Genomic DNA, 13,622 nt, shown 5'->3' with positions numbered 1-13,622 from the left:
TGTAACTTAGCTACTATGATCATCATCCCATTTTACAGATAGACCATCTAAGGCAATGACAAGTTCGGTAAATTGTCCAAGGCCATAGAACTAGTAAATGTAGAGCTGGGATTTGAACTCAGGCAGTCTGGCTCAAAGCCTGAGCTCCATGCTACTCCCTCCATAAAACAGTGTAAAGCATAGTGCACCCTCCAGTGCATCAACCTCCTTCCCGGCATCTATGAAAGAAAGGCGATGAACCTGCCGGAAAACAAGATGAGTGTTTGCATATTGGGTTGGAGCACAGAATGATGGATGTTAATGGCCTCATTTACAGACAAGGAAACTGAGACTCAGAGAGGTTCACACCCAACATACATCAGAAGCAAGACTGAAACCCAGATCTGACTCTGAATTTGTTGCTCTCTGTGCACTTCTAACCCCACTAGACTCAAAATAATTTATTTTCTTTCCTGTATGCCTATACAACAGTTAACATGTTGAGAGACAGATTTCCTACACATCATCTCCCAAATTACACTGATAAAATCCTGTCACTGCAATGACATTCTGGATGAACATCTCCCTCCCCTCTGTGGTCCCCTGCTGCACCTGGGAATTTGCCCAGACACTAGCCATCACTACTAAACCCATGGACCCCCACCTGGAGGACCCTCCCAGGCACCAGAGGCTATGGGCTATGCTGATTTTAAAATCACTGAGGAAGCCAGGACTGTTCCCCACAGTGTGAGGATGGTTCAACCCTGTCCAGACTATTGGGTGACAATGCCAAGTCCTGGGAGCAAATGGGAAGCCCTGGAGGTTCCAAGCAGGGACACACTCCCGGGGTCAGTGCCTGTGTGGGGATTCTTTGTGTGAGTGGAACACCTCATGTGGGATTTTCCCTAGGAGTGGGTTGCAGAGGACTAGGACCTACCATTTTCAGATCCTTAAAGCCTACAAGTGGTTAGGTAGGGGACATCTGGGATTTTTTGGTCTTGTGTGAAATATCTGATTACATGTATTTGTTAACATATACTTGTTTCAATTCCTCTACCTTTTTCTTGCAGTTCTTCTTTACCTCTATGTATTCTCCTCACCCCTCAAAAAGGCTGTTCACTCCTTGAGGGCGATCATGGTCACCCCCAGGCATTCTACAGTGTCTACAGATGCTCAGGAAGGAATGATTAAATGACCCAACAGTGTGGATGGGGCACGCAACATTCATGAGTGACATTCAGGATTTCCTACCCTCTGTCACTTTAGCCAAAGAAATCTTCTGGCCCCATCCCATGTAAACCGAAAGTATCTGAGACAGATCTCAGTCAATTTAGAAAGTTTATTTTGGCAAGGTGAAGGATGTGACCCCGGGAGGCAGGCCTGTGCCTTTCTCCAAAGATGATTTTGAGGGCTTTAATATTTAAGGGGAAAAGAGTGAATATTGGGGAAAGAGGAAGACATTTTATTTATTTATATATTTTTTGAAAGAGTCTCGCTCTGTCACCCAGGCTGGAGTGCAGTGGTGTGATCTTGGCTCACTGCAACCTCCACCTCTCAGGTTCAAGCAATTCTCTGCCTCAGCCTCCTGAGTAGCTGGGATTAGAGGCACCCACCACCAAGCCCAGATAATTTTTTTGTATCTTTAGTAGAGACGGGGTTTCACCATCTTGGCCAGGCTGGTCTTGAACTCTTGACCTTGTGATCCACCCACCTCGGCCTCCCAAAGTTCTGGGATTACAGGCGTGAGCCATTGCACTGGCCAAGAGGAAGACATTTTTAAAAGGTGTGGGTAGATAAGAGACAAATGGTTGCATTCTTCTCAGACTTTGATCAGCCTTTCACCAGATATACAACTTACATGTGAGAGATGGGTAGAGGAAACGGTCCACCTATGCCTCCATAGCTCAGCGAATCTACATTTTTACATCAGAGGAAGCATCCGATATGCATTTGTCTCAGGTGAGCAGGAGTGACTTAGAGTTCTGCCCTTTGTCCCATACCTGTGAAGATAAGCTAGCAATTTACATTGTCAGGGTAAAATCCAACAAAACTGTTTTAGGGTAAAGATCCTGAGCCCCACGAGGAATCTCCTAGTGGGAAAACTGTGAGGGGGCATGTCACTTTTTAGCCTTTGTCTATCTTCTTCAGGAATAAAGTGGGAGGCAGGTTTGCCTGATGGGTTTCGCAGCTCGACTTCCCTTTGGCTTAGTGATTTGGGGTCCGAGATTTGTTTTCCTTTCACACCCATCCCATCTGTATTCTACAGCAAAATGCTCCCCAGGCTCCCACTGGAATAACAGGACCAGTCCCCTCACCTTGAGCATGAAAGGCAGCTTAGGGTGACTGGAGACAGCCCAGACCCCAGTCTTCGGGCCTCCTCTCTTCCCTATTCTCTATTTCCTCTGACCTTACGCTGCCCTGTAACATCAGTCAACCACCATCTCTAGCTAGTGACTCTCCAAGTTCGGTTTCTGGCCTGAAACACTTCTCTGGACTCCAGACTTGGGTATATATTCAACCTCCTCCACGGCATCTCCACTTAGATGTCTAATAACGTGTCAGACTTTCATGACCAAGGAAGATCTATTCATTGCCCACCTAGCCCCAGCGGCCCCTGTCTCCACAATGTGGCTTTCCAACCCAGAAGCAAATACCCCGTGCATCTTGCTAGCCAAGTCAAGCACTCGGGAGTCATCCACAATTCTTTTGTTTCCCTTGCTCACACCCATGCGTCAGTCATTCCCAGCAGCCTGACCTTCAAACTCCATCCTCCCGCACAAGCCCGGTTCCTTCCTGCACCCTCTCTCAGCTGGACTGCTGCCAGCATCTGCCTCTGCTCACCCTCTTCCACTCCTGTCCCTCCTCCACAGACAGAGCCTTGATGTGTGATTCAGGTCACATCCCTCCTTGAAACCCTCCAGATGACATCCCGCTGGCTCAGGATAAAACACAAACTGTGTGCTCTGCTCCACGAGGCCCAGTGTGGCTAGCCTCACACCACTGCTCACATCTTCCCACTCCCTCTTTTTCTTTTTTTTTTTGAGACGGAGTTTCGCTCTTGTTACCCAGGCTGGAGTGCAATGGCGCGATCTCGGCTCACCGCAACCTCCGCCTCCTGGGTTCAGGCAATTCTCCTGCCTCAGCTTCCCAAGTCGCTGGGATTACAGGCACGCGCCACCATGCCCAGCTAATTTTTTGTATTTTTAGTAGAGACGGGATTTTACCATGTTGACCAGGATGGTCTCGATCTCTTAACCTTGTGATCCACCCGCCTCGGCCTCCCAAAGTGTTGGGATTATAGGCGTGAGCCACCACGCCCGGCCCCCACTCCTTCTTGTCCCTGCCACACTTCTCTTTTTCTGCCCCTTGACTTTTGTTTGTGTCTGTGCCTCTGCTCGGAACAGTGTTTTTTCCTCTTTTCCCCAGCTGGGATTCAACTCGTGCTCTCTCTTCAGCACATTCCCATAAAATAAAATAAGTGCCTGTTTTATTTTCTTCATAGCGTTTAACAAACTATCTTATGGTTTAGCTGTGTGCCTGTTTGTTGCTGACCTAGCAACTCCTGTAGGGCAAGGACTCTGTCTTGTTCACTAATACATCTCACGGCCAAGACCAGTAAATGCCTATTAACAAGAGACAGAATAAGCTAAGTCTCCCAGTAAAGGCATCGACTTAGCACAGCACGTTGGAGTGGAAAGAGCTAGAACTTTGGAATCCAGAAAATTCTCATGCCTGCCCTTACTGACTTGAATAGTTAAGTTACTTAGCAACTCTGGGCCCTAGTTTCCTCTTTTGGAGAGGTAAGATTTATAGGAAATATATCAGTGGCTGTAAGGACACTGCCTGCTGCATAGGAGGTGCTCTGGTAGGTGGGTAAGTCAGACAGACCTGCCTGGTTCCCAGTCCAGCACCCTTTCCATTCTCCTAGGACGGTCATGGTCAAACACTGGGATACATAGAAGAACTAGGGATAAGTAAGTGTGTAAAGGAAGATTCTAGAGTCACTGCAGTATTTCAGAGAGCCTCTGTGGCGGTCCTTTTGAAGTGATAGTTTAAGGATTCTCACACTAGAAGGGGTGATCCCCTTCAGTTCTGGAGGAGTGAAAAGGCAAACAGCTCAGATCCTCAAGGCTCTGGGCTCTGGCCTATTTCTGTTGAGTGAGAGACCCTTCCTTTTAGCCAAGAGCATGGTTCTTCCAGCCCCGCGCTGGGTCCTCTCACTGTATCTTCTCTTAAGCTGTAGATGATGAGGCCTTCCCTGGTGCCTTGTTTCCCTAAACCATAGGCCAAAGGCTGGGAGATACTGAGACTCTGGACCTATGCGGAGGGTGGAGAGACAGGGCAGAGCCTGGGAAGTAGGTAGAGCTAGTCTGGCCTGTACATAAAGATCTCATTATGTGGATGGTCAGCAGTATCCAAATAGTGTTTATGCAACATGGCAGCAGCTCAGGGGAAGTTCCATGCTGTCCAGACACAGGGGCTCCTCAGTTCTCAGAAGAAAGTCCCATAGAAATAGAATGTAAACACCAGAGGTGATTTTCTCCTGGCTTTGGCAAAGTCAGACAGTAACCACAGGCGTGGTTTCCGAGCTACCTGGCATAGCCTAGCTGGAAGGTGGCGGGGAGGGCTTTGTAAGCAAGACTTGACCGGGAAGCTGGCGTGCAGGCTTGCAATCTGTAAAGACAAGTGTGAGCTAAAGCAGGGTACAAATGGGGAATGGGTGCAGAAAACAGATCTAATGTGGACAATGACCCGAGAGGAAAGGACAAGCTGAAGTCAAGGCAATGACCAGGACCTAGAGGGTGGATGCTAGCAGGGGGAGGACTTACCTCTGGGTGTGGTCCATGGGGTGAGTTGAGGGTGTCAGTGACTCTGGGAGCAGGTGCCCAGGCCCTGACACCAGCATACCAGCAGACCAGGTTAGATGGGAAAAGGAGGAGGAGGAAGAAACCAGCCTTAGATAAGCACATTCTTTTTTTTTTTTGAGACAGAGTCTCATTCTGTCTCCAGGCTGGAGTGTAGTGGCGAGATCTCAGCTCACTGCAACCTCTGGCTTCCTGGTTCAAGTGATTCTCCTGCCTCAGCCTCCTGACTAGCTGGGGCTACAGGCATGCACCACCACGCCCAGCTAATTTTTGTATTTTTTAGTAGAGGCGGGGCTTTACCATGTTGGCCAGGATGGTCTCAATCTCTTGGCCTCATGATCCGCCTGCCTTGGCCTCCCAAATTGCTGGGATTTTTTTTGTTTGTTTTTTTCTGAGGCAGAGTCTCTGTTGCGCAGGCTGGAGTGCAGTAGAACAGTGTTGTGAGCATGGCTTACTACAACCTCGGCCACCTGGGCCCAAGTGATCCTCTCTCCTCAGCCTCCTGAGTAGCTGGGACCATAGGCACATGCCACTACATTAGGCTAATGTTATGTATAGATGCGGTCTCTCTTTATGGCCCAGGCTGGTCTTGAACTCCTGTGCTCAAGAGACCCTCCTGCCTTGGACTCGCAAAATGCTGGGATTACAGGCATGAGTCGCTGTGCCCCGTCAAGCACATTCTACGTTTCAGGCTCTGTGCTAAGTAGTTTATAAACGTCTCAGGAACCGAGAAGGAACATTTAATCTCAGAGAGGCTACAGGTGTCTCAGGAAAGTCTGGGAATAGGTAGAGACACTGAAGTTCTCAGACCTAAGAACAGTCAAGGTGAGGGTGTGGCCTTAGCCAGACGGCCATGAGGAGCTCCTGGCCCGTGACAGAGGTGGTGTGGCGCTGAGCAAACCAGAGGGGTGTTGGCAGCTGTATGTGCCACAGCTGTGAGGCAGAGATCCAGGCAAAGCCTCACAGTCTGAGCCACCAGCCCTGGCTCATCCCCAAGACCATGCTTCTTCCATTGCACCTTTGCAACTCAATGGCTCATAATAATGTTGAGATTTGTATAGCACTTTACAGTTGCTAAGGCACTTTCACAAATGATGCTGCATGATTGATGTCCATTACTAGAGTCTCGAGAGTTGGAGTCAGATGTTTCACAGATTATCCTGTCTGGCCGGTCCTGTGTGACTCTGGCTGTCACTTGCCTTCTCTGGGTTTAGTGTGCCCAGAGGGCAGACGGTAATAATCAATCAGTCTTCCGGAAAAGAGAATGGGAAGTGTCTGGAGGGGAACTGGTGGCGAGAGGATCTGCCAAGCATCAACCAGCTCCGGAGTCCTTCGTGTAAAGAAAACCCATTCACTGGCTGCAGGAAAACACTCAGAGGTATTAGAATCTTGCCTTCTACCCAGCTTTTAAGCCCTAAATGCTTCCAGAGGCCTCAGAGTTCTCTCACTTCTGAGCCCCTTGCCAAGGCCAGTTTTGAGACAGGGAAGTAAGGGAGGAGCTTTTGATTCCTATACAGCTCTATTTTTAACTGGAATTTATCTTCCTGCACCACCAGTGATTGGCGCCTTTGAAGCTGAGGTAAAGCGCACTGTCAGCAGGATCCGAGCATAAATAGCAAGGGACAGAGAGGCTGATCTGTGATGTGGGCAGGAAGTTAGACAGATGGACAAACCAATCAGCCGGCGTCTTTGCCAAGAACAGCTCAATTAATCACACGCTGTCCCCAGGCCTCTCTGTCGTTTCATTCTCTGACTTCCTTATGTGGCAAGTGTGAGGGTAAAATGGGTCATGTCTGGGAGCCCCTTCCCAGCGGGGAACTCATCAGGGTGGGGCCTCGCACTCCCCAGCTTTCCCCCAGCATCATGGGGAAATCTGGCGTCTTGAATAGAGGTGAATCCTTTTATATCTTTATGCAAAAATCAGCATTTGGTGTTTAGGCTGGGATGGAGATGAGCCTGAATTATATAGTAAGCAACAGTAAAAGGGTACCTGTATTTTCCTCCAGAACAGCTATTCACAGACCAGAAAGTCTACAGCCTCTAAACAAAGCTGCCTTCTTCTTTTTCTTTTTCTTTTTCTTTTTTTTTTTTTTTTTTTGAGTCTTGTTCTGTCACCCAGGCTGGAGTGCAGTGGCGCTATCTTGGCTCATTGCAACCTCCGCCTCCTGGGTTCAAGCAATATTCTCCTGCCTCAGCCTCCTAAGTAGCTGAGATTACAGACACTCACCACCACACCCAGCTAATTTTGTATTTTTCGTAGAGATGGGGTTTCACCATGTTGGCCAGGCTGGTGTCGAACTCCTGACCTCAAGTGATCCACCTGCCTTAGCAGGCCTGAGCCACCTCGCCCAGCCTGACAAAGCCTTCTTCTCAAAGCTTTACTCCATTAACTACTCTGCCAGAAGTTGGTGGGGGGTGAGGAGACCTGCCTGCCCCTCCCTTGCTCTAAGAGGACAGCATCTTAGAATGCCTAAAGTTATTTACCTTGGAGGGACACCCAAGTAAGAAAGCTTGGAGGCTCAGAGACACCACTTTTAACATAAAAGAAGGGCCATGGAAGAATGTGTGTGTGTGTGTGTGTGTGTGTGTGTGTGTGTTTACAAGGGAGTAAACTTGCTGCTGGAGGGAAGCATCCCTTGCTTTTGTAGACCACGAGAGCCAGGGAAATGGGTTGGGATGGTGTTTAGGCTGGGATGGAGCTGGGATGGTGTTTAGGCTGGGATGGAGCTGGGATGGTGTTTAGGCTGGGAAGGAGCTGGGATGGTGTTTAGGCTGGGACGGTGTTTAGGCTGGGAAGGAGCTGGGATGGTGTTTAGGCTGGGATGGAGCTGGGATGGTGTTTAGGCTGGGAAGGAGCTGGGATGGTGTTTAGGCTGGGATGGAGCTGGGATGGTGTTTAGGCTGGGATGGAGCTGGGATGGTGTTTAGGCTGGGAAGGAGCTGGGATGGTGTTTAGGCTGGGACGGTGTTTAGGCTGGGAAGGAGCTGGGATGGTGTTTAGGCTGGGATGGAGCTGGGATGGTGTTTAGGCTGGGAAGGAGCTGGGATGGTGTTTAGGCTGGGATGGAGCTGGGATGGTGTTTAGGCTGGGATGGAGCTGGGATGGTGTTTAGGCTGGGATGGAGCTGGGATGGTGTTTAGGCTGGGAAGGAGCTGGGATGGTGTTTAGGCTGGGATGGAGCTGGGATGGTGTTTAGGCTGGGAAGGAGCTGGGATGGTGTTTAGGCTGGGATGGAGCTGGGATGGTGTTTAGGCTGGGATGGAGCTGGGATGATGTTTAGGCTGGGATGGAGCTGGGATGGTGTTTAGGCTGGGATGGAGCTGGGATGGTGTTTAGGCTGGGATGGAGCTGGGATGGTGTTTAGGCTGGGATGGAGCTGGGATGGTGTTTAGGCTGGGATGGAGCTGGGATGGTGTTTAGGCTGGGATGGAGCTGGGATGGTGTTTAGGCTGGGAAGGAGCTGGGATGGAGCTGGGATGGTGTTTAGGCTGGGAAGGAGCTGGGATGGTGTTTTAGCAGAGGTGGGCTTCCTCAGACAAACTGCTGCCCAGCTCCTTCCATTTTCAGACTAGATGGGAGGAGGGGGTGTGATGGAGCAGTTCAGCTTCTGTGTAAGAAATGCTGCCGTCATGGTGACAAAAGACAAAAACCTATTGTCTCTGGGACTGGACATGTAAAAAAAATCTTATTAAAACCAAGTGGTTGTGTACCTCCTGTAACAAGGCAGAAAGGAACTGGTCATTTCCAGCATCACTGACTTACTCTATGTGTCTTGGTGACAAATGGTGCATGAGAATAAATGGTGTCCTGGGTGCATGTTGGCCTCTTCAGGGAACCTGGAGGCACCTTGATGAAGGGACCGCCATGGTAGACTGATGACCTGCACCCGAGGTCACCCTAACCTAACCCTAACCCTAACCCTAACTAATTGCCAGTAACAATAACAACCACCTTCCAAAGCACTTGCCATGGGCCAGGCCTTGTCCCAGCACTCTGGGTACAGAGCAAATCATGTAATCCACAAAACAACTGTTGAGGGATGCACTACGACCATCCTCATGAAGGCACAGGAAGGTTAAGCCATTTGCCCCAGGTCCCCAAGCTGGTAAGACATGGACCAAGTCAGTGCCTGAGTCCAGGCAGATTGGCTCCCATCCGCTGTGCTATCTGCTCTCAAGTCGTTTATTTGTTAATTCCACAAATATTTACTGAACACTTCTTTGCCCATGGCACTCAAGTAGGGAACACAAGACATATGTGTTTCAAGTTCAATATAGGGCATTTGCTCACCCTCACATATGCTATCGCTGACGTAGCACTTTGCTGGTGGGGTCTTTGAGGAATGAGGAACCCAGACCTGTACTGCCCCTAAGATCCCTGGGCAGCCCTCCAGGACGGGACCAAGGTTTTGCTTGTCTCCAGGTCCCCAAAGCCACACCCAGGGCCAAGAGCATAGTAGATATTCACTAAATGCGGTTGCCTAAATGGTTTTTTTCCTAAGTCCTTGAATGCGGGAGGCAGTCGGATCATGCTGTTAAAATACCTCATTGTCACAGCATTCTGCTTGTGGCCACGAAACAAGTGCCCTGCTTGGCACCTGGTACCCATTTGCTGATTAACTGTTGCTGCCTCTCAATTTGCCAGGAAAGACCGACAGAGACCAATGCCAATGTGGACAACTCAGCATCCCTTTCGGTGGCCCAGCTGGCCGGGCGGTTTAGGGAGCAGGCGGCTGCTGCCAAGGAGGTGAGTCAGGAGGCTTCAGAGCAGCCTCTCCTGCAGGGGGCAGGAGGAAGGGGAAATCTGGTCAGGCCCAGAGGGAGGGAGGAGGCTGGGTAGTTACCAAATTAGGAAGTGAAGCCAAGAGCTGGAGGGGTTTCTCTGAATGTGAGGAATGTCCCACTGCGGCTGTGCCTGTGCAGAATCTGTCCCCACCAGGGCGAGGCTTACACACTGGCCCGGAGGGATGAGACACAGGGCAGTGTCCATCAGAGATGCGCATCTGTATCCATTTCTATGTGATCATCCACCGATAGAGACTGAGATCCCACTCAGTTGTGCAGGGCCTGGATTGGGTCAGAATAAAGAAGTTCCTACACCCAGCTCCTTTCCCATAGCCAGAGCAAGGCAAGGCTGGGGCAGACCCCAAACTGAGACTGGAGAAAGAAGAGAGGACTTGAAGGGAAGCACATTTGGATGGGAAACCAGGGATCAGGAAGGAAGTCCAGTGACCAATAGAGGAAAGTGTGACAAGGGAGAGTCTTAGCTTTGGAGAAATCTGGGCTAGATTTTCTTGAGTCGTGCAGTGTGAGGAGCTCATTAGAAGTGAGATGAGGGATGGGTGCCCCAAGGTGGAGAGAAATCTATCATGGCCCCTTGGGGCAGTGAGTACTTATTTGCCTTGCGTTTTTAGGTGCCCTATTTTGGGCTTTTTTTTTCCCATCTGAAAAATCGGGTTCATAATTTCCAGACTGGATAGGCATGTCATAAAGATGAAGAAGATAGCATTATCTCAGGTGCTGGCACTGCCTCAAAGCTGAATGTGGTTCAGGTCAATGAATCTCAAGTAAAAAGCGATGTTGTAGCAGGAAAGGAAATGGAGCAGAGGCTGAAAGTCAAAATGGGCAGATGGTAAACAGAACGAATTTAAATAGTAGGCGGGCAGTCCCACAGACACGCAGCTCCCTTCCTCCATTCCTAAGTATTCCTGTACTTCCCTAACATCCTAACACTCCGAAATCCCTAACCCTTCCTGAAACCAGTTTCCACTTCCTTGCTCTTCCTCCCTGTTGCCTGATCACTCTCTCTTTTTCTCTCCGTGTGTCTGTCTGTCACCCTCCCTCCAGACACCAGCCAATAAACCGACCCGAAGGAAACCGCCCTGTTCCCTCCCCCTGTTCCCCCCCAAGGTAGAGCTGGGCCAGAATGGTGAGGAGGTAAGTGCTGCTGTGGGGGCTCAGAGGATGCTGTGATGGGTTTTCTTTCTCCTTCTTGGACCAGGGGGCACCAAATTCATTCTTTAAAGCTCAGACTCTGCAGGGAACTTCTCCACCTCAGAGTGAATATTCTCTTTTTTTCTTTTTTTTTGAGATGGAGTTTCGCTCTTGTTACCCAGGCTGGAGTGCAATGGCGCGATCTCGGCTCACCGCAACCTCCGCCTCCTGGGTTCAGGCAATTCTCCTGCCTCAGCCTCCTGAGTAGCTGGGATTACAGGCACGCACCATCATGCCCAGCTAATTTTTTTTTGTATTTTTAGTAGAGAAGGGGTTTCACCATGTTGACCAGGATGGTCTCGATCTCTTGACTTGGTGATCCACCCGCCTCGGCCTCCCAAAGTGCTGGGATTACAGGCATGAGCCACCTCCTCTTAAGTGCTTCCGGAATCCTTTACTTAGGAAACTAGTCTCCTCACTCCTCCCTTTTACTGAGCCACCTTTGTGATTTGTCAAGAACAGGAATACTATTTTTCGACCCTGAGCATTTTAGCAAAAAGAATGGGTCATATATTATTAACAGACCCAATTCAGGAGCCAGGACCGTTGTGTTTTATTCCCAGGTCTGACTTAGATGATCTTGGGATAAGGTATGGAGAAGGCACCTGGGAAGGGGGCTACAGTTCCGCGGGGCAGGACGGAAGCATGAGAAAACCCCGTGGCTCTGCGGTATCCTTGTGCAGTCTGACTATTGTTCAGGATCACTGGAAGAAAACCAGAGCACACAGGAGGCCTCGCGGCCCTCAGATATAAATAGCCATCGTTAACAACATAATAAAGGCTCTGGTGTCATAGATCATAGCCAGTAATAGGTGCGTAGCCTGCATATTCTTCTATCTTTATTTGTCTAATTGCAGCTGCAGGAGTGCCTTCTCCACGCCTTATGCCAGCAGCCCGCCAGCCTTCACCATGGCCATGATCTGTGCCAGAAATTGATTTGCATGTTCTGTCATCTCACCTGGGAGGCCAACCCCAAAACAGAGCAAGCCAAAGACACTTTCATTCCCAAATCCCACTTCAACAAGCTCTTTTATTCTCCCCTTCTTTTGTGGGGGCCAGCATCCTGACACTGGCCATTAGATACACTGTGTGAACTTGGGCAAGCATCTTTTTTTTTTTTTTTTTTTTTTTTTTGGGCAAGCATCTTAAGGCCTACATTTTCTCATCTGTAAAGTAAAACAGTTGAAGTAGATCAATGGTTTCCAAGCCTTTTGGTCAACCTAAGGCTTATAAGCAGAAGCCCATGAGGTAAAGCAGAAAAACTCATCGCGGCTCCTGGTCAAGTGAGATCGGGGAGGGGAGGCCCAGAGCCCCATCTGCTCTCAATACTCTCTCCTCTCCCCACTGAACAAGGCTCTTATTCTGGGATAAGAACCCCACGGAGCACAGTTTAAAAACACTGAGGTTTTCCTTGGGTCTCTTTAGGTGCCAACAATATGATTCTGTGGCTTTACAGAGTCATCAGCCAATGCTGTGACCAAACACACACCAACAACTTCTCTTTCCAGAGGATCAGCTTCTCCTTGCAACCCTCATCCTCTGGGCTTGGTGTCTCTGCTGCTATGCAACAGGTTGAGGCTATGGCCACTCTGAGCTGAATGTGAGGCTAAACCCTGATACCCGGGCTGGGCCCAGGAAAAGTCACTGCACCATACCGAATCTGTTTTCTTTTTTGTCAAATGAGGACAAAAACACTAACCAGATAGATCAAGGAGGCTGGTTGGGGAAATTTTATCCTCTGGAGTAAAAGCAGAGGGGGTTAGGCTAGTGATTGGGTTAAACAGCTCCATCCTGGACTGTGCGTGGTGGCTCACACCTGTAATCCCAGCACTTGGGAGGCTGAGGCAGGTGGATCACCTGAGGTCAGTAGTTTGAGACCAGCCTGGCCAACATGGGGAAACCCCATCTCTGCTAAAACTACAAAATCAGCCGGACGTGGTGGCACGTGCCTGTAAGCCCAGCTACTTGGGAGGCTGAGGCAGCAGAATCGCTTGAACCTGGGAGGTGGAGGTTGTGGTGAGCCAAGATCACGCCATTGCACTCTAGCCTGTGCAACAAAACTGAAACTTCATCTTAAAAAAAAAAAAAAATAGCTCCATCCTGGCAGCTCTGTGGAAACGTATTCGCAGTTTTCACCCCATGGGGCACACCACCCAGAAGTTAAAAGGCTTATAATGGCCAGGGGCTGGATAAGTCCGAGGGTGGATTTTAGAAAGTCCTGTCCGGAGTGACAGGTTACTTGCACATTGAAAAGACGTTACCTCCAGGGATCGATGACTTTTTGTGGCCTTGAAATTCACATAGAAATAAAATGAGCAGCCAGCTTTGTCTGGCAGGGCCGATTGGAGGCTACTGTCTGCATTTCTCCTTCCATACTCCTATAGCTCAGCCTGCAGAGGTTCTAATGCTGGAAACCTTGGGGGCCCCGGTCAGGCTATCCCTCAGTTCCCAATGCACAGTGCCAGGAAGGGTCATTTCATCCCTGCCCCGCTATGCTTGCTCGGGTCTGAGATGGTGGGGTCAGCTCCCTGCCAGCACCTGCTGACTGCACAGCTCCTCCTGCTGGCAGGGTGACCAGGAGTTAGTTATCCCTCTCTGGAAGGGTGTTTAATGCAGCCACAGATCCTGCCTCTTCTGCTCAGAAAAGTCTGAAAAGCATTCCCACCTGAAGATTAGTCCATAGTTTCTAGACATGGTAAGAATGTCATATAAATGCATCTATATATATGTATATAGGGATGAAAATCTGGTTTTTCTCCAATTGTTAGCGGCACTTGCCTGAAG

General features: G+C 49.5%; 1 protein-coding gene across 2 annotated transcripts in view; it reads left to right on the top strand.

The window, feature by feature from the left end:
• Positions 1–13,622, top strand: part of RCSD1 (RCSD domain containing 1) — a 77,960-nt gene that overhangs the window by 46,365 nt on the left and 17,973 nt on the right. The window contains exons 2-3 of one of the 2 annotated variants that reach the window (XM_008985091.6): positions 9,490–9,591; positions 10,692–10,781. In XM_008985091.6, coding sequence (XP_008983339.1) covers positions 9,490–9,591; positions 10,692–10,781 — 192 coding nt within the window. The remainder of the gene's footprint in view (positions 1–9,489; positions 9,592–10,691; positions 10,782–13,622) is intronic. The other variant, XM_008985092.6, reaches the window with a different exon arrangement.

This window comes from Callithrix jacchus, chromosome 18 (genome assembly GCF_049354715.1).
Source record: "Callithrix jacchus isolate 240 chromosome 18, calJac240_pri, whole genome shotgun sequence".
NCBI lineage: Eukaryota > Metazoa > Chordata > Mammalia > Primates > Cebidae > Callithrix > Callithrix jacchus.
The sequence above is the reverse complement of the archived record's forward strand: the minus strand, read 5'-3'. Positions and strand labels throughout refer to the sequence as shown.